This window comes from Oryctolagus cuniculus, chromosome 6 (genome assembly GCF_964237555.1).
Source record: "Oryctolagus cuniculus chromosome 6, mOryCun1.1, whole genome shotgun sequence".
NCBI classification, from domain to species: Eukaryota; Metazoa; Chordata; class Mammalia; order Lagomorpha; family Leporidae; genus Oryctolagus; species Oryctolagus cuniculus.
In genome coordinates, this window is record NC_091437.1 from 12,239,295 (window position 1) to 12,258,348 (window position 19,054).

General features: G+C 45.0%; 1 protein-coding gene across 1 annotated transcript in view; it reads left to right on the forward strand.

The window, feature by feature from the left end:
- LOC127490640 (uncharacterized) overlaps positions 1–19,054 on the forward strand; it is a 218,621-nt gene that overhangs the window by 36,778 nt on the left and 162,789 nt on the right. The window contains exon 3 of the mRNA XM_070075740.1: positions 4,478–4,596. Within this exon, the coding sequence (XP_069931841.1) occupies positions 4,478–4,596 (119 nt within the window). The remainder of the gene's footprint in view (positions 1–4,477; positions 4,597–19,054) is intronic.

Genomic DNA, 19,054 nt, shown 5'->3' on the forward strand with positions numbered 1-19,054 from the left:
ACTGCGCTGCTACCCTGCCGCCCACAACAGCGGAGGGCTTTACTCACAAGCCAAGACCGCGTTTATTTGGAAATTCTTTGCTTTATATATTCCGAAAGTGTCTCAAGGTGTTCATTTTGTGTGTTTAAATTTTTATACAAAAACAGACTTGTTCTGATTGATTAAATATTGACTTACACCATTTTTAGAACAACTCTGAATCTTATTTAAGTTCAGAGTTTGTGTTCTTCTCTCCCAGAAGGTGTGCGTTCAGTGCAATAATGGCTATTACGTTGTGTGAGTCGATGCATCCGAATCCGCACTCTTTCTCCATAACCACGTTGGCTTAATTAGTAGTGGTTTAAAAATTTGGCTCTTAATTAAGGGGCAAATTACTATCTTTGGAAGAGTTTAAGAAAAGAAACTCCTGTTTTGCCTTTTAGAGGATGTTACCACTGCCTAGGCTGCAGTGCTATGTCTAATGTACATTATATTTTTATGTAACATCACTGAAGAGTAATCTTTTTTTCCCCAGAGAGTTGGAAGACATTTGTGGATGCCTGATTGTTCTTCAAAGATTCTGTGGTTATAAGCTTCTAGGAATTCACAAAAAGTCATTAGGTGCCCTTGGGAACTATAGTGCATTAACTGTAAAATCCTAGTTTCTGGGGTAGGCATTGTGGTGTGGTGAGTTAATCTACCGCCTGGTACACCTGCACAACCCATACAGACTGCAGGCTGAGTACCAACTCCTCTGCTTCTGATGCTGCTTCCTGCTGATGTGCCTGGGAAGGCGATAGATGAGGGCTCAAGTGCTTGGGCCCCTGCCAGCCACCTGGATGGAGTCCTGGCTTCCAGTATTGGCCTGGTCTCAGGTTTGGCTATTGCAGGCTTTTGAGGACTGAACCAGTGGATGGAAAATACTCAAAAAATTCCAGTTTCAGGGGCCATGCTGTGGTGCAGCGGGTTAAAGCCCTGGCCTGCAGTGCCGGCATCCCATGTGGGCGCTTGTTCTAGTCCCGGCTGCTGCACTTCCCCATCCAGCTCTCTGATGTGGCCTGGGATAGCTGGTCCAAGTCCTTGGGCCCCTGCACCCCTGTGGGAAACCCAGAGGAAGCTCCTGGGTCCTGGCTTTGGATCGGCGCAGCTCCTGTCATTGTGGCCAATTGGGGAGTGAACCAGTGGATGGAAGACCTCTCTCTCTCTTTCTGCCTCTCCTTCTCTCTGTGTACTTTCAAATAAATAAATAAATCTTTTTTAAAAAGTTCCAGTTTCATACTTTGTCGCTCCCCCTCTTCACGGAGGAACGACATTAAACCCTGCGTTGTTCTTTTGTCTGCTCGGCCCTTCCCGGGTTTGCTGCTGGTCGTTCCCAGGTTGGCTGCTGATCCTTCCACCTCCGTGGAAGGGCGGCTCCCCCTGCCACTTTCCCCACTTCCGCGGGGGAGCGGCACACCACCGGCCGGCTCTCTCAGGGGCTGCTCAGATGTTCCTCAGGTGTTCCTTCAGATGTTCCCGGTGCATGTTGTCTCTCTCCTCCTTTATAGTCCTCTTCCACCAATCCCGACTCTGCTACCCACATGCCGAGCACGCTGCTCTCCTCCAATCAGGAGCAGCTCCTGCAGTTTATTGGTCGAACTGGAGGCAGCTGCGTAGAAGCTGTTTACTCCTCTCCCAGCGCCATATTGTGGGAGAGCAGATGCATAGAATAAGTCTTAATTCCAGTAACTTAGTCTAGTCTGAGTTGCTCCCCACAATACTTACCTTTTGATTATGTTTTCTGGACTTAGACTACTTCTAGATTAAAGCTTTTGAGACATAGCTAGAGAATCATAATTAGGTGAGATCATGTCAAATGTTGAAAAATTTGTAATAAAAAGTTAAATTGAAGTCATAATATTTTGTTAGGTTGACACAGTCCCTTGGCTTGAGTATCTTTTTAAAAAATTTTTTTGAAATGTCAAATCTTATGACTATCAAAATGAAGTACTGTTGTAATTCAATGTGATAAAAAAGAAAAGAACTGATAGAGAAAATGATTAACTGTTCATTGTAAAAATGAATCAAAGGACCAGTGTTGTGGCATAGCAAGTATAAAGCCACTGCCCGTGACACCAGCATTCCATCTGGGCAAAGGTTCATGTCCCAGCTGCTCCACTTCTGATCCAGTTTCCTGCGAATATGCCTTAGAAAAACAGCAGAAGATGGCCCATCCGGAGAGTGAACCAGTGGATAGAAAATTCTCTCTCTCTCTCTCTTTTCCCCTCTCTCTGTAGCTTTGACTTTCAAAATAAATAAATCTTTTTTAAAGAGTCAAGACAATTCTAGTGTATATAAAAAAGAGCAAAACTGAACTCTAGAAGAAGTCAACATGATGTTTGGAGGTGTTTGATGTTATTTAAGCCCTGTAAGTTCCACGACATGTTTCATAAGAGGCTAGGAATATTATTGTTAAAACATTTACATAGAAACTGAGAAGTAGTAACCTCCAAAAGAACACGGATGCATTTTAGAGGTTTCAAATTGGCAGACAAAAGCAGTGGAAAACATTTTGAAAATTTTAGTAATCTATCAAAATTCAGAAAAAGAGGGATAAAAAGCAAATACAAGGCAACTCAGGAAAAAGAAGCGTTCTCTCAATTTTAGTTTGACAAGAGAGAAGCATTCCGAACTGCTGCCCTGTCAAATGGACTCAAAGCAAAACATCTTTTTGTTCTACCAAGAGGGTAAAATATTAGGCAGACTACTCATGGGGAGAGAATTAGATGAGCTTTGTGGATGCTGCCTGATAAGGCAGAAAGAAATGTGTGAGAACTTGAAGCCAACATGGGAGCTTGACATTCAACTCGTAGCTTTCATATGGAGTAAACTAAGCAACTGTCTCGTTGTATTGGCTTAGGTTTGCTCGTGAGGCTGATAAAATTGATGATGCTGAGCTTTTCAATGGCTTTCAATATTTCACCATGGTCCGTGGCAATCAAAAGAGTGTCATTTTGTTGGAGGTAGCTGTTGCGAAGGACTCCATGGTGGCATCGTCCACCTTAGGAGGCAGGGCCTAATGAATATATAGCGTGATGAATGCCACTTTTATTTTGACAGAGATACACTTTTTTTTTGGTACAGACTAAGCAAAAGTTGACTCTTCAAGTAAAAACTAAAAAAAAAAAAAAAAAAAAAAAGGATTATAGTGTTGAGTTCCTGTAAGAAGTGAATGCAAACCTCCCATGACCCCCTGGGGCTGTGCTCTGTCTTGCTCATCTGCCACTGGTCTTGGGAGAATGAGTAACTGCCATGCGTGTCCGATTCAGGCGTGGTTTGTGTGAGTTTCCAGGCCCGGTGTGTGTCGCAGGACAAGCTAGAAACTCAGCAGTTGTGCCTACAACGGTGTCTCTGTTGCCAAAATGCACACTTCCTACTCTCCTCCCCACCAGCTCACACACTGCTCCTCTCTGGAAAGTCCGGGGCTTCATACATTCCATCTCTGCTTCTGTCTCTCCTTTGCTGCCTCCCGTCTCTAGTCTTAACTAGCAAAATGTCCTCCAAAAAATGTCTCCTACTCTTGAGATTCAGCAACACCATAGGTTATATGGGGTACTTCAAAAGGTTCATGGAAAATGCAATTAAAGTTTATTTGGATACAAAAAGATTTGGAATCCAAGCATCTGAGACATCTTCAAGAAGTTCATGAAAAATGTATATGATAGAAAAATAACTCATAGATTTTGATTGGTTTTTTGCATCCAAATTAACTTACCCTTTAATTCAATTTTCTTTTCTTTTAAGGTGTGTTTATTTATTTGAAAGCTGAGTTATTGGGGGGGGGGGGAGGGCTGGGACAGAGAGATCAGTCTTCCATCTGCGGTTCACTCCCCAAATGGCTGCAATGGCCAGAGCTGGGCCCATCCCAAGCCAGGAGCCAGGAGCTTCTTCCAGGTCTCCTACGTGGATGCAGGGGCCCAAACACTTGGGTCATCTTCTACTGCTTTCCCAGGTGCATTAGCAGGGAGCTGGATCAAAGTAGGGTAGCAGGGACTCAAAACAGCGCCCCTATGGGACGCCAGCATGGGATACCAGTGCCCCAGGTGGCAGCTTTACCACCCCCTTTGTTCCATTTTCCCCAGACTTCCTAAAATACCCTCTTAAGTTCCCAGCAAACAATGTGGGTCAAGTTCACATCTCCCTGAAACACCTGCAGGAATGCCCTTGTGGGGCTTCTCCCTAGTGATGTTCCACGTGACAGGGGTCACAGGACCAACTCTCTCTTCAAAGACGAATGAGTATCCCAGTGCCTACCTACCTACTCTTAGATGTTATTGGAAGTTAAAATCATTTGACAGTTTTATACATCTTAACTTTTAGACCTTTTAAAACATGTATTCCACGTTATTGTAAGTAAGATAATTGGCTGGGTCACACATCCAGTAGATAAGAATCCATAGGTTTTACAGTCCTTTTTCTGAATATTCTTGATTTAATAGAAGTTTTTGTCTCAATTCAGACCTCTGGATCTTCTTGGAAATCTGCAGTATCTGGCGACACTGGACATGGAGTCTGTGGTGGCAGCGGTCGACTGCTCCTGGCCTGTGCCGTCCATCTGCATGGTCTCCAGAGAGAAAGGTGAGTGTTTGTTGACCTTTATCATTGATGCACTGAGCTCTCCACTTGCTTCCGAGGGCTGCCTGGCCCCACTGACATCTGAGTCTGCCTACTCGGACTCTAATCCACTGTGTGTCTGGATAAGACCAAGCTCACTTAGTTGGTTCGGTTAAAGGAACTGCTTAACGGGCTGCGTCCACACTCGGAACAACACAATTGGCGTCCCCACCAGAAGGCACGTTTGCCCAATTCCATAAAGCAATGGGGGACAACGTGGGACAATCTCTGAACTCAAGACTTCATGAAACTTAGGGTGATAAAACACGTGCTGAGAATGGCTTAGAAAGTTTGAACTCAGCTTGTATGACTAACCTATCCTGTAGGAGCGCACCATAGTTACCTATATATACAGTACATATTAAAACAGTGGTCAGCTTCTGGGGGGGGGGGCCTCTGGACGTATTTGAGAACATTTTCCCCAGAAAAAAAAAATAACATTCATTCACACAGCATCCCCAGTTTTTCAGTTTCGGAAGTTTCCTGGTCCCCCTGAGGCCAGTTGAGATAGTGCAGCGGTCATTGGTCTCGGGTGTGGACCCCTTGCTCCAGCACACGCAGAAGTGCACGGCCAGCTTCACTTCCCCACCTGCTGAAGACCTCCAGGGCTGAGCGTTTCCTTGGCTGAGTGGATGGTTCTGGGCTGCTCTGGTTCTGTCTGGGTCTTCCAGTGTTTGGTCTCCCTACCTTCTACTGCTCACTCTTCATTCTGTTGAGTGCCTCGTTGAAACATGGTCCGAGCTCTGCCGGGGGCTGTGCAGAGAAGGTAACTTCCTTCCAATGCTCACTGAAAACATTGGCTGTCCAGTGAGGCTGCCCAATTCCCGGTGCCAGGCTGCGCTACCTCCTCTGCTGGTGGCAGAGGGAAGACTTCGTGGCTCTGTAGGGGTGAGGGGATCACCTGTCCGTGGGGCAGAAGCTAGGGACAGGCGTGTGGGATACCTTTGCACAACACGCTCTTGGCAGCACAGGTGCACATGTGATTATTGAAATATTCTCCACTCTGTCTGTCTGGGTGTGCAAAGACAACCTTAGGTAACTACCCCTGCAGCAGAAACAGAGTAACTGCGAACATTCCCTGGCTTCTTTCAAGCCTGCTCACGCTGGGACTCATCTGAGGCTTTGAAATTTGACTCTGGTGTGTCCAGCCATGTCAGTTCAACCCCATGTCTACACAGTGTTCAATCCCATGTCTACACTTTCCTGCTGACCAATCCCCAGGCCCCTTCCTGTGCTAGGGTTATGCTATTTTAGCGCTCCTACGTGCGGCCTATGAGATCCTGGGTAGAGAAACATAACTAAACAATCCTTTAGGTTTTCAACAATGCATTTTTTTCCCAAAAAACATTTTTCAATAGTTCAGAAAACTGCTGCCAGTCAATTCTGAATGAAATGGATTCAGAGAGCAATCATGAAAAGGACTCAGAAAGATGTGGCTTTTTCCGTTTTCCTGGTCTCACTGAGGCTTGTCACCTCTTGCCGGTGGCAGAGTTGACCAAGCCTCAGATGGGAATCTCTTCCTGCGGGTTCGTGGTCAAAGTCGTGATGTGTTCAGAAGCTCCTGTTCGCTTGTTCTCTTCAGTGTGTTACCTCCTGTTGGCCTGAACAGCAGTTAGATGATCATGACAAATGACTATAATGGGAAAATGACAAGAATTCAGGGATTTAGCATGAGCTGTGTCCTCACTCACACAGAAGTAAAGATTCTCTACTCTTCAACTTTTTAATTACTAAAAAAAATCTTATCTTAATGGAGTTCACAAAACACTTAGTGGCTGCTGTCTAAGCCCACTGTGCCTTGCTGTAAGATCTTTTTCTTGTTGAAATGTTTGGTTTGGTTGTTGCTCTGTTCATTGTGGTGTAGTTGATAGGGTTTTTAATAAAAGATAGCATTCCCTATTAAATATTGAAGTTGTTTTCCTTGAATAGAAACACTTTGTTACCGAAATAGCAGACAGGATAAAATGGTCATCCTGCATGGGCATCAGTGAGACACCTGCATGTGGAAATGGCAGGCTCCACTTCTCTTCTCCCTGCAAGCCAGCCCTACCTCTGCCTGAGGTCTGACTGCCCAAGCCCCCTGCTGGTGTGCAAATGGGGTTCTAACTCAAGCCTATCCCAGTACGCCCCTTCTCCTGCCCAGCTTGCAGATGGAAAGGGTCCAAATTAACTTTTCAAAAAGATTTATTTTATTTGAAAGGCAGGGTTTGCTGGCGCTGTGGCACAGCGAGTTAATGCCCTGGCCTGAAGCACCGGCATCCCATGTGGGCACTGGTTCAAGACTCGGCAGCTCCACTTCCAATCCAGCTCTCTGCTGTGGCCTGGGAAAGTAGTAGAAGATGGCCCGAGTCTTTGGGTCCCTGCACTCACAGGGGAGAATGGGAGGAAGCTCCTGGCTCCTGGCTTCAGATCGGCAAAGCTCCGGCCATTGCAGCCAATTGGGGAGTGACCCATAAGATGGAAGACAACCCCCCCCCCCCAACTCTAACTCTAACTCTGACTTTCAAATAAATAAATAAATCATTAAATAAAAAAGAGAGCAGGTGACAGAAAGGGAGGAAGAGAAAGAGAAACAGATCATGCATGTGCTGGCTCACTCCCCAAATGGCCCCAAGAGCCAGGGCTGGGCCAGGCCAAAGCTGGGAGCCTGGAACTCCAACGACGCCTTCCTCATGGGTGGCAGGAGCCCAAGGACTCGGGCCATCATCCGCAGCTTTCCCAGACACGTTAGCTGGGAGCTGGATCAGAAGTGGAGCAGCCGGAACTCAAACTGGCCTTCGGCTAGTGGGATGGCAGAACCCCGGGCAGTGGATTGGACCCACTGCACTACACCACCAGCCCTCATGGTACTTTATTAAGGTATGATTTGTTTATATTGTTGAGAGACAGAAGACGGAGGTAGAGGAGACAGACAGAGCTCCCATCCATTGGTTCACTCCTCTGGTGCCCACAAGGGCTAGAGTGGGGCTGAGCTGAAGCCAAAAACCAGGAATCTGGAACCAAATCTAGATCTCCCATGGGGTGGTAGGGACCCAGTTGTTAGCTATCCCCTGGTGCCTCCCACGGTGTACATTAGTTCAAAGCTGGAATTGCGAACAGAGCTGAGACTTTAACTCAGGCAATTCAATTTGGAGTGCAGGCATCCCAACCAGCCGCCTAAGGGCTAGGCCGGATACCTGGCCCCTAAATCCACTTGGTCTTGTTGTCATTCTCGGGCAGCAAATAGTTCTCGGCACAGGGGCCATGTGGAGAACGACGGAAGACGGAAGAGCTGTCAGTGGTTGGTCTGTGCCCCCTCAGGCCATGCTTACCCTCCTGCCTCCTTCCTTGCTTCTGTCCCCTGACTCCATGCTGCCTTGCTGCTGAAGGAGTTTGCTTCCTCTTGGTTAAAATCAACCATTTTCTTCTCTGTTTTCTGTAGTATCTTGCTTTAGCTGTGGGGCAGGGACAGCATGGACACTGGGGTGTTCATATCTAGTTAAATTCTGGCCTTACCACATCTTAGTGATGTGATCTTGGGCCCATAATCTCTCTACAATCCAATTTTTTTCATCTGTAAAATGGAGGCAGTAACAGTTCTTTCAGGAACTGTTGTGATGGGGTCCATGAGATAAACCAAGAGCAGCTTCAGCAAGTTGATAAAAAAAAATGTACATTGTCTTTTAATTGCATTTCTCTGTGAACATTTTGAATCCCGCTTGTACACCAGCTCTTGATGTGCCTGACACTTGATGGTGTTTGATCAATGTTAGATTCTCTGCTTGACACACACTAACATTGAATGAGCTGGACAAATACCTGCAACAAATTCCCACAAAGGAGGACTATGATAAAACCGTGGCCTGGGTGTTAAATTGGCCACTTACATTGTAAAGTATAAGAAAATAATGGGTCGGTTTCTTGTCTGCATAGTTTGCACATTTGTTATCCCTTTGAGTTAGAAACATAGAGAAAGGCAAACACTTGTGTAACTCAATGACTGTGGCCCTTGAATTGCATCATCACAGCCTGGGTATGTTACCCATGGACATACAGTCTGTTACATTTTAACTTCGCACAGTTGAGATGCAGTAATGAAGGTAAATGTTACCTCCAGATAAGTTGTTCCTCCCAAGTATTTGCTTCGCTGTAAATAGCCCCTTCGTGGCTGTCCCCTTGTCTCATTCCTCTTTGCAGGAGGCCAGTGACCTGCATCCCCTCAAGTGACTGTCCTCTCCTACAGGGCCTGCCACGGGCTTTGTTGTCTTCTCCAACATTCTTCGCATAGTGATTTGTGCATGGTGATTAATTAGTCACTCTGCTAAGTCTAAAAGAGCAAACCAAAGACCCAGGGTGTTAGTTGCAGAAGTCCAATCTTGCTGGCCTAGAAAGTGTGTCTTCTGACCAAGAAAAGTTTGCTTTATCCTTTCAATGTTTTCCTCTGTTTAATGTGTTTCTCTGGTTCGTGACATTTTTATCCCATCTCAAAGAAGCGTCGGAGTCCAGATTTGTTAGGACCCAAGTCATACTCCCCACCCTTTACCTTGCTTCCCATGTGAGCCTAGGACAGCGCCCTCTCCCTTCGAGATCACGGTGTCTCTTGAGTTTCCAAGCCTGTTGTTTTAGAGGTCCTCACAGCAGCCCTCAGCTCTGCCCGTCTGCGAAAGCATGAAAGCCCATCTTGTCGGGTGAGTGCTGCTGCCAACCTTGGCCTAGCAGGAGGCAGTACCCAAAACTCCTTGGAAACACAGCCAGGCACCCTTCCAGTGGGCAGGGGGCACAGGCCACCAAGGGCTTGAGAGAGTTTCTCCTTCGCAAAGCCTGGAGGTGGCTGCATCTACTCATTTTGCCCCCCTGTTGCGGGCAGGGCCACCCAGCCTGTTGTGGGCACAGCTTCACAGCTCAGCTGCGGAGTCCTCTCAGCGAGGCCCACCGAGAAGCAGGCTGCGTCTGTGTTCAGCAGAAAAGACCCCTTTAATCATCATCAGCCTGATTCAGTGTTTTCTAACAAGAAAATGGGATTCTGTAAAAACACAAAGAAACGTATTAAAGCTAATTTCCTAGGATGCCCTAGCCCCCTCAGAGCCAGGACCCTGCACAATTTTGGAAAATAGTGGACCCATTATTCGGCTTTGCTGTTGAAACAAAGACTGCACTAAACCGTGTTCTCATTGCCTACGAGCTTATGCCTGTGACCAGAGGTTTTACCTCCATGTTAAGCTACCGTTTCTTCTTATTCCCATAAAAGCCACGTCTCACCCTACCCTTCCCTGGGGTATGCTGGGTCTTTTCCTTTTGAAACATCCGTATTTTTCACTTTTATGTGTGCATAAAAATATTGCATGCAATTCTGGCGTCTAATCGTGAAACTTCACATATAATAAGGAAAAGAAGCAGAGATGTGGGAGGGCAGAGAGGGGAAACCTGCATATCAAGGCTATCTTTAGAATTGCAGAAAGGGAGCATTTTGTACCTGTAATTATTCAGATTTCTTTAGTCTCTTTTCAAACCAAGATTTGTTTACTGGAGGCATTACAATTTAGTGAGACAAATTAGACTAAACTTTTTTATCTCGGGCGGTTTGCACATGCACTGATTGAACTAGTATTTCTTCCCAAGATTGCCTGGAAGATAAATGAACAGGAGGAGCAATTAGGGTAAGGAAAACTAAAGATTGGCTGACATGATTTAAGTTTACCACTAAGGCAGTTTGTCATTTTGTCTCTATAATCTCTATCAGAATTGACTAAAACAGTAAACATAAATCATTATACTAATTTATTTCACTGCACTGTGGTCTGGGAAAAGAAGATTTCATTCTTTTCTCAGAGACTTTGGGGATTCAGGCAGCCACTTTGAACTTCTTTTCATTTATATATTGGGGGAAAATGAGAAAATCAAAGACGAGTATCACGGGTTCCTCAAAAACAATATTTTTTGGTGGCAAGACAAGTTATTTTTATTACACTATACTAAAATAACTATGGGGTGTGCATTAAAAGCAACTCAACATTGATTGTATTTTTTAAAAAAACTTAATTCCTAAGGTAGCAATGTAATCAAACACACCGCCTAAAGTGATTTTTCACGTGGTAGTTAATAAGCCTTTAGCTGCTCCTCTGAACAGAGCTCTGTGACCAGGGAGAGTCAGAATGCCATAAATTACTGAGTTCTTCCTGGAACATCAACACGGGTGAAAATGAGGACCCCACCCACGCCCTGTGGACATAGAACCTTCCATTGCTGACGAACCAGAACAGAAGTGGCACCAACAGCTAAGGAAGGTTGTGGAGACCTACTGCCCACTGCACACACACACACACACACACACTTCAACAAGATCCCAGAAAATGGAATTAAAACATGTATTTATTTGGGTGTGAAGAATTTTTGACATCCAGGTGTAGTTTTTTCATAGTATGCATTTCCATGAAGTTTCTGAAGACTCCTTATACACACATGTATATTTCCAATGATAGTAATATAAAATTAAGCAGCATTATTGGGGCTGGTGCTCTGGCGCAGATTAATCCTCTGCCTGTGGTGCCGGCATCCCATATAGGCACCAGTTCGAGTCCCGACTGCTCCACTTCCGATCCAGCTCTCTGCTATGGCCTGAGAAAGCAGAGGAAGATGGCCCAAGTGCTTGGGCCCCTGTATCTGCTTGGGAGACCCAGAGGAAGCTCCTGGCTCCTGGGTTCAGATTGGCTCAGCTGCAGCCGTTGCAGCCATTTGGGGAGTGAACCAGTGGATAGAAGACCTTTCTCTTTCACTGCCTGTAACTCTACCTCTCAAATAAATACAATCTTAAAAAAAAAAAAAAAAAAAAAAAAAAAAAAAAAAAAACAGCATTATCACCAAAACTTTGTTCAAGGTTTGAGCCATTTCATAGCTATGTGTATAAGAAACATACACAATGGCCCGGGAGTGCAGTGGAGGATGGCCCAAGTGCTTGGGCCCTGCATCCCACATGGGAGACCAGGAGAAGCACCTGGCTCCTGGCTTCGGATCAGTGCGGTGCACAGGCCGCGGCAGCCATTGGAGGGTGAACCAATGGCAAAGGAAGACCTTTCTCTGTCTCTCTCTGTCCACTCTGCCTGTCAAAAAAAAAAAAAAAAAAAAAAAAACATACACAAACCTGCTACACAAAATATTTTTTGGGTACACTCATCTTGAAACCCTGTGTAAGGGGAAGAGCTAAATAGGGTTGAAATTTTAAAATACCTTAGCCTATGATAAATTACAATCCAGAATAGAAAATAAGAGGTAAAAATAAACCTCACTCCCTATAGCAGTCTGTGATGAGGCGTAACTGAAGATGTCCTTGGCCTAGGTAGTAGTAGCAGCTGCAGGCAGGGACACTTGCCTGTTTCCAACGAGGCTGCAGCTAAGGTGGGTATCAAAGGATGGTGCCATCCCAGCCAGTGCCAGCAGCTCTTTGACTCCTACAAGCAACAGTAGGAGTAAGGGCACGGGGGACGCCAGTGTTGAGAGGCTCCCGGGACTGAAAGGGAGCACGGTGCGCCGGCCGAGCTCAGAGGAGCTTCATGAGCAGGAGGGTGGGCTGGTGGGGATCGTATGTGGAGTGCTCACCTCGTTAAAGCAACTCCGATGGACGTTTTGTGCTCTCATCCATTGGGAGAAGGAGTGTTCTCTATAAAATGAGGCAGAGACATCATGCACACATATTCTAACCACCGAGTGAAGCCTTAGAGAATGGTACCTCTGAAAACAAGGCGAGGTTTCACTCACAAACAGCCTCAAATTCCCACGTTAAAAGGAGTTCTTTTTTTTTTTTTTTTTTTTTTTTTTTTTTTTTGACAGGCAGAGTGGACAGTGAGAGAGAGAGACAGAGAGAGAAAGGTCTTCCTTTTGCCGCTGGTTCACCCTCCAATGGCCGCCGCTGCAGCCGGCGCACCGCGCTGATCCTGGCAGGAGCCAGGAGCCAGGTGCTTTTCCTGGTCTCCCATGGGGTGCAGGGCCCAAGCACCTGGGCCATCCTCCACTGCACTCCCTGGCCATAGCAGAGAGCTGGCCTGGAAGAGGGGCAACCGGGACAGAATCCGGCGCCCCAACCGGGACTAGAACCCGGTTTGCCGGCGCCGCAAGGTGGAGGATTAGCCTATTGAGCCACGGCGCCGGCTTAAAAGGAGTTCTGAATTTTGTGATGGGTCTTCAAAAAAGTCATGGAAAACGTGGATTATGAAAAACTGCATATGCATTTCATTTTTTTGAGTCAGATTTGTGTAATTCCGTTTTTCACAAACTTTTTGGCCTACCCTCAAATTCAGGAGATGATAGGAAACAATTGAAGATAATCAATCAGTGAAATGCAAGTTGAACCACAATAAAATCTCTCATACCCATTAGGTTAGCCATTATCCAAACAATAGTAAATGTTTGCAAGAGTGTGGAGAAGTTGTACATTGTTGGTGGGAATGCAAAATTGTAGTTACTATGGAATGGAGTATGGAGATTCCTCAGAAAATTAAAAACATAATTACCATATGATGTAGCAATCCTACTTCTGGATAGTTATTCAAAACAATGGAAATCAGGGTCTTGGAAAGGTACATGTGTGCATGTTCCTGTTCATTGCAATGTCATTCATAATAGCCAAGATACAGAGGCCACCTAAATGTCAACAGATGAGTAGAAAAAGAATGTGGTATATATGTACAGTGGAAGATTATTCAGTCATAGCGAGAAACCATGCCACGTGAGACAGCATGAATGAACCTGAGACCATGATGCTAGATGAAATAAGTCACTCACAGAAGTCTACATACTGCATGATTCCACTTACATGAAACTGATAGTATAGTCAAACTCAGAAGCAGAAGATAGAATGATGGTTTCCAGGGACAGGGGTGAGGGGAAATGGGAGATGGGATTCAACAAGTCCAGTCAGTTACGCAAGGTGAATCTGTTCCAAACATCCAGGCCACAGTGTTGCCTTTGCAGTGACTAATGTTGTATGCACACTTAGAAGTTTGTCAAGAGAGTAGACCTCATGTTGTTTCTACAATAAAAAAAGGAGACTGTGACATTTGGTAATAATTACTACTGTATCCCAAGACCTGTGGGATGCAGCTACTACGGCAATCTGAGGAAAATTTACAAATTTAAGGCTCAAGTCACACCTTGCTTCTGTCTGATTAATCCCACTTGTATGCAAGATTAACACAGGTTGTGGGGGAGTGAGTGTTGATCAGAGACACAGTTAATGCTATTACTAAGCTTTCTATTTTTTAAAGTTTATTTATTTGAAAGGCAGAGGAAGATCTTCCATCCACTGGTTAATTCCATAAATGTGTACAACAGCTGGGGTTCAGCCAGCCTGAAGCCAGGAGCCCAGAACTCTCTCTAGTCTCCCACATGGGTGACAGGAACCCAGGTACTTGGACCATCCTCTCCTCCCAGGGTGTTCGTTAACAGGATGCTGGATGGAAGCACAGGTAGGCTTCAATCCCAGCACTCTGGTAGGTGATGTGGGCATCCCAAGGAGCAGCTTAAGCCACTGTACCTGAATCTCCACCGCACCAAAGCCAGGTATTTCATCAGCAAAGCCAGAAAGTGCAGATGCAGAGCAGTAGAGCACAGTGGCTCTTCATTTAGAACAATGGCTCTGGAAGCATTAGTCCTAGCCTCTGTTGCTTTTTGGTTTTTGATTTTTTTTTTTTTTTGACAGGCAGAGTTAGAGAGAAAAAGGTCTTCCTTCCGTTGGTTCACCCCCCAAATGGCTGCCATAGCCAGAGTGCTGCACCAACCCGAAGCCAGGAGCCAGGTGCTTCCTCCTGGCCTCCCATGTGGGTGCAGGGGCCCAAGCACTTGACCATCCTCCACTGCTCTCCTGGGCCACAGCAGAGAGCTGGACTGGAAGAGGGGCAACCAGGACAGAATCCGGTGCCCTGACCGGGACTAGAACCCAGTGTGCCAGCGCCGCTAGGTGGAGGATTAGCCTCTGTTACTTTTATTACAGATCAATATACAAGGCATCTGAAAAAAATGGGATTAAAAGATACATTTATTCTGGTACAAAAAACATTTGAAATCCATGCAGCTTTTTCATGCTAAGCATTTTTGATAAACTTTTTGAAGATTCTTTGTCTACTTTTAGATGTTTAATTTTCAAATGAGACACTGAAGCAGTAATTTTCTAGTAGCTGACTCTTGATTTCCTAGTGTCTACCCAGATGCTATAAGAGTGCATGCCTTTCTCAGTCCAAACAAGAGTAACACTAAACGTTGTCCTCAACTGAAACTTGACAAGCTTCCAGAAACCCTGGTATGTAGCCCATATGAGGTAACTGATCCCATAATTTGTAACTCTGAATCTTAAAAGTTATACAACTAATCTTCATTAATTTATTTTAATTTATTATAGTTTATTATTTTGGTGTAATAGAATTGTTACCAAGGACTTCTGTTAAGTTTTTTTAAAGATTTATTTATTTACTTTGAAAGAGTTAAACACACACACAGAGAGAGAGAGAGAGAGAGAGAGAGAGAGAGAGAGAGAGAAAGGGAGAGAGAGGTCTTCATTCCACTGGTTCACTCCCCAATTGGCCACAGTGGCCGGATCTGTGCCAATCCAAAACCAGGAGCCAGGAACTACTTCCAGGTCTCCCACACGGGTGCAGGGGCCCAAGTTCTTGGGCCATCTTCTGCTTTCCTAGGCTGTAGCAGAGAGCTAGATCAGAAGTGGAGCAGCCGGGTCTCGAACCAGCACCCATATGGGATGCTGGCACTGCAGGCGGCAGCTTTACCCCCTACACAACAGTGCCGGCCCCTCTGTTAAGTTTATTTTCCAAGTCTGTGTTGTACTTCTTTAATTACTTGGAAGCTAAACCTCTGAATTTCAATGATATTTGTTTCATTCTTATTACACCTTATAACCCTGGGCTATATACAGATTTCTAAGTTGGCCAATAATACAGTGTCTCAAGTAGATGATAATCTGATGGTAACCAGGAACTCTAGTCCAAGGAATACACACAGGTACACATACAAATATACACATGCACTTTTGTACTTGGCCCAGCTGTCTAAAAGAGAATAGGTCAGAACTTAGCCTTCACAGGTTTGCATCTCAAGCTCCAGACCTTACAAACTTTTAAGTCATGGCTCGCTAAATCAGGGCATTGAACTTGTAAAAACCTTTTTAGGGCACGTGAGTTGGTTGTGTCTTTTTAATAAATGAGATTTTTTACATTTTGTACCTAGTAAGAATGTGGTGTAGAGCCAAAACCTTCTTCTAGATCCGTTACAACACAATGAGAGGTGACTACATCCCACGTCAGAGCGCCTGGGGTTGAGTTCCAGGTTCCCGCTAATGTGTAGCCGGGAGACAACCTGTGGTGGCTCCAGTGGTTGGGTTCCTGCCACTCCAAGTGGGAGACCCAGTTGAGTACCTGGCTCCTGGCTGCTTTGTGACCCAGCCTAACCACCATGGGTGTTTGGGGAGTGTCAGCAGACGGGATCCCTCTCTGTCAATCTCTGTATCTGTGTACCTCTCCCCCAACCCTTCTCTCTGTCTGTGTGTGTGTATCTGCTTTTCCATGAAATGGATAAATTGAAACAATTTTTAAAATTCTCATAAATAACATCTTAAAGTGAAGGAAAAGGGAGAGGTGTCTGTAAACTCACTGAATGGTTTACGAAACAATTTCTTCATGACTTCTCTAATGCCAGTAGAATTTCCTCCATGTAATTCTAGCCAACATTTTAGAAATGTCTATCCATCTACTTTCTAGACACTGATGATCTCTAATGAGGGAAGGAATTATCGGATGCTTAATTGAATGCATCCCCTGAACATTATGGAGACTCTCATCCATCCTTGGGCTGACATAATTATGCTTTTAAATGTTTTTGCCATAGGGCGTTCTTTTACTTGCTCCTGGGCTTTTTTTTTTCTCCTCTGTTTTGGGGTGCTTCAAAAAGTACATAGAAAATGCAGTGAAAAGATAAACTTATCTTGATGCAGAATATCTTTAAATTCCATGCATAGTTGTATGTAATATGCAGCTATAAAATTTAGTATCTTAAGATATGGACAAATGTAAATTTTTGGTAATTATTTGTAAACATAGTTCTAAATCTCAGTAGAATAAGCATGTGCATGTTCCACCCAGTGAAGGATGTCATTATTAGAAATCTCAGTCGTCAGCCTGACGGTGGCGCCCCGACACACCAAGGAGCCTGCCACGTGCCCGGTGGGTGACACAGCAGTGACTCTGTCCCACCTGGTGGGTAACGGAGAACTGAGGGGGAGTTGTAGGTGAGAGCTGCTACTCCGTAACACAATGGCATTTTTCTTTGGTCCCATTGAGTTTTAAGAAGGAATTAGCTAGTCATGGAAGGAAATTCACTCTAGAAGCAGGTCCCCTCCCAAAACAAAGGAAAGTGAGTTAGGGTATTTGTTGAATTATCGTAGAAGATAATACAAGTGATAGAAAGTGAAAAAGGATTCTGGTTTTTCAAGTGATCTGTGATTGACTTATTAGAAAGCCTCGTTGGCCACAAATAACCTAAGAGTACACCATGTCTTTGGAATGATGAGAGAGAGAGAGTTTGTGAGTTGGTACACAGGGCTGTACAGTTTCCACACAGGGCCATCTCACAGAATTCACAAGTTAGCCTAAGAAACAAACACTTTGTGATTTGAAGAAGAGATTAGCTCATCCGTATGTACAAGTGGCATCTCTGGGAGATCATACGCAGATCTGTGCCTGGAAAAATTAGGTTGTCTTCCAATACAATACAATCTCTGAAACCAGGATATAACTTAATTACCCCGTTATTTGGTAACATGTCAGGCATGAGGAGATGATAAATGGGAACTGGAGAGGAAAAATTGATCAGTTGCTCTCTCCATCTTGCCTCCTGGAAGGCTCAGGCTCAAATTTATAACCCACCTCTGTCGAGCAGACAGGACCCCACAGACCTGTGTTTTCCATGCAAACGCCAACTGGTTTTCTCCCCTTATCGCTCTTACACCAGGTTTTCTCACTTCAGTGTTTAAAAATATTGTCCTGGTTTCTTGTATTATTGCAAATAATTTTAGTTTACTTATTAGGATTATAAACCTCAGTGCTTCCCCAGCAGTGTCCAGGAGAGAACACTTTGCAAAGAGCAAACTGGAGGGCTGCAGGCAGGTGGCTCTCTCGGTACCTGACTTTATTTGCATCCCTGCAGGGCCTGAGCACACCGTACTCCCAAAGCTGGATTCCAGCCGCATTAAGACCACAGGCGCCTGTCTGTGGTCAGCCAGCCTCTTAGCAGTAATTCCATTTTCCAGGGGGAGAGACCGTGCTGACCAGCAGAACTGAGCATCCTGGCGTGCTCGGCCTGATCTTCTTTACAGATTCTGGCACACAACTAATTCGTCTCACCTGATGGGAATCCCTGGTCAGGTTAGCAATTTGGTAGACCGTCTGTCAGTGCTGAACAGAGCCTGCGTTTCACACTGCACCCAGACCCATGATCCAGGGGGGACTCCGCACAAAGCCAGAGCTTCTCCCCCCATGAAGAGAAAAACCATTTGGTGACACATCTTGCGCTCACGATTAGTACGTCTTGTCACACCGTTATAACATTTCTCAGCACGAAATCTACAGCTATGCCATTTGGGGAGGAACATTGTGGGATTTAGTCCAGAGACCAGAAATACCACATGTTGTGTAGAGGTCTGAAATCCACCAGAGTAACACAGTCCCGAGCAATGTCTTTGCTTTGCAAAAAATTTCTTCAGGATGCTCTTGAGTAATCGGATGGTTTATATGTATTTATCGGCTCATCTGTTTCTTTATCCCTTTATCTAATAAGCATCAACTGAATGCTTTAAGATACTGTGCTAGGAGTTACCACCTGCTTTATGGAACAAAGAGTGTGCTGAGGGAGAAAGATAGCTTTAAAACACGTAAAAAACTGTGTTACTGGGGTAAGAGACGTGGAAGCCAACACTCGGATTTTAAAGTAGAAGATAACAAGGGGCAGCATCGGTGTTAGAACGTAAGATCAGAGCACACCCCATGTCCCCGCAAGAGGTGCCTATCAGCTCAGTCACCGTGTGTGCCTGTTGTACTGGGAGAGTCCCGGTTCATGCCAGTTGTCCCAACGCAATTATTAACAGAGCTTCTTTCCCTCTAGTCTATCCTGATTAAAATAATGCATTCTGCAGTTGTGCTAATTCTAAACAAAGTGAAACTCAGGAAAGTGCTAGGTCCTAGGAGGGCTAATGACTTCTCGCACTTTGGAAAACATCCCGAGGTGAAGATGAGCATTAGTAAGGTAATGGGCTGAGATTAACTCCATTCCTGGCTTCCTCCCAGGGGAGAACATCACAGTTTCCAACATAATGTATTTAAGGGCATGGAGTTTAAGGGCATGGAGTGAAGAAATGAGAAGAAAGGAACTCAGGAAACAAAACTGGAATCAC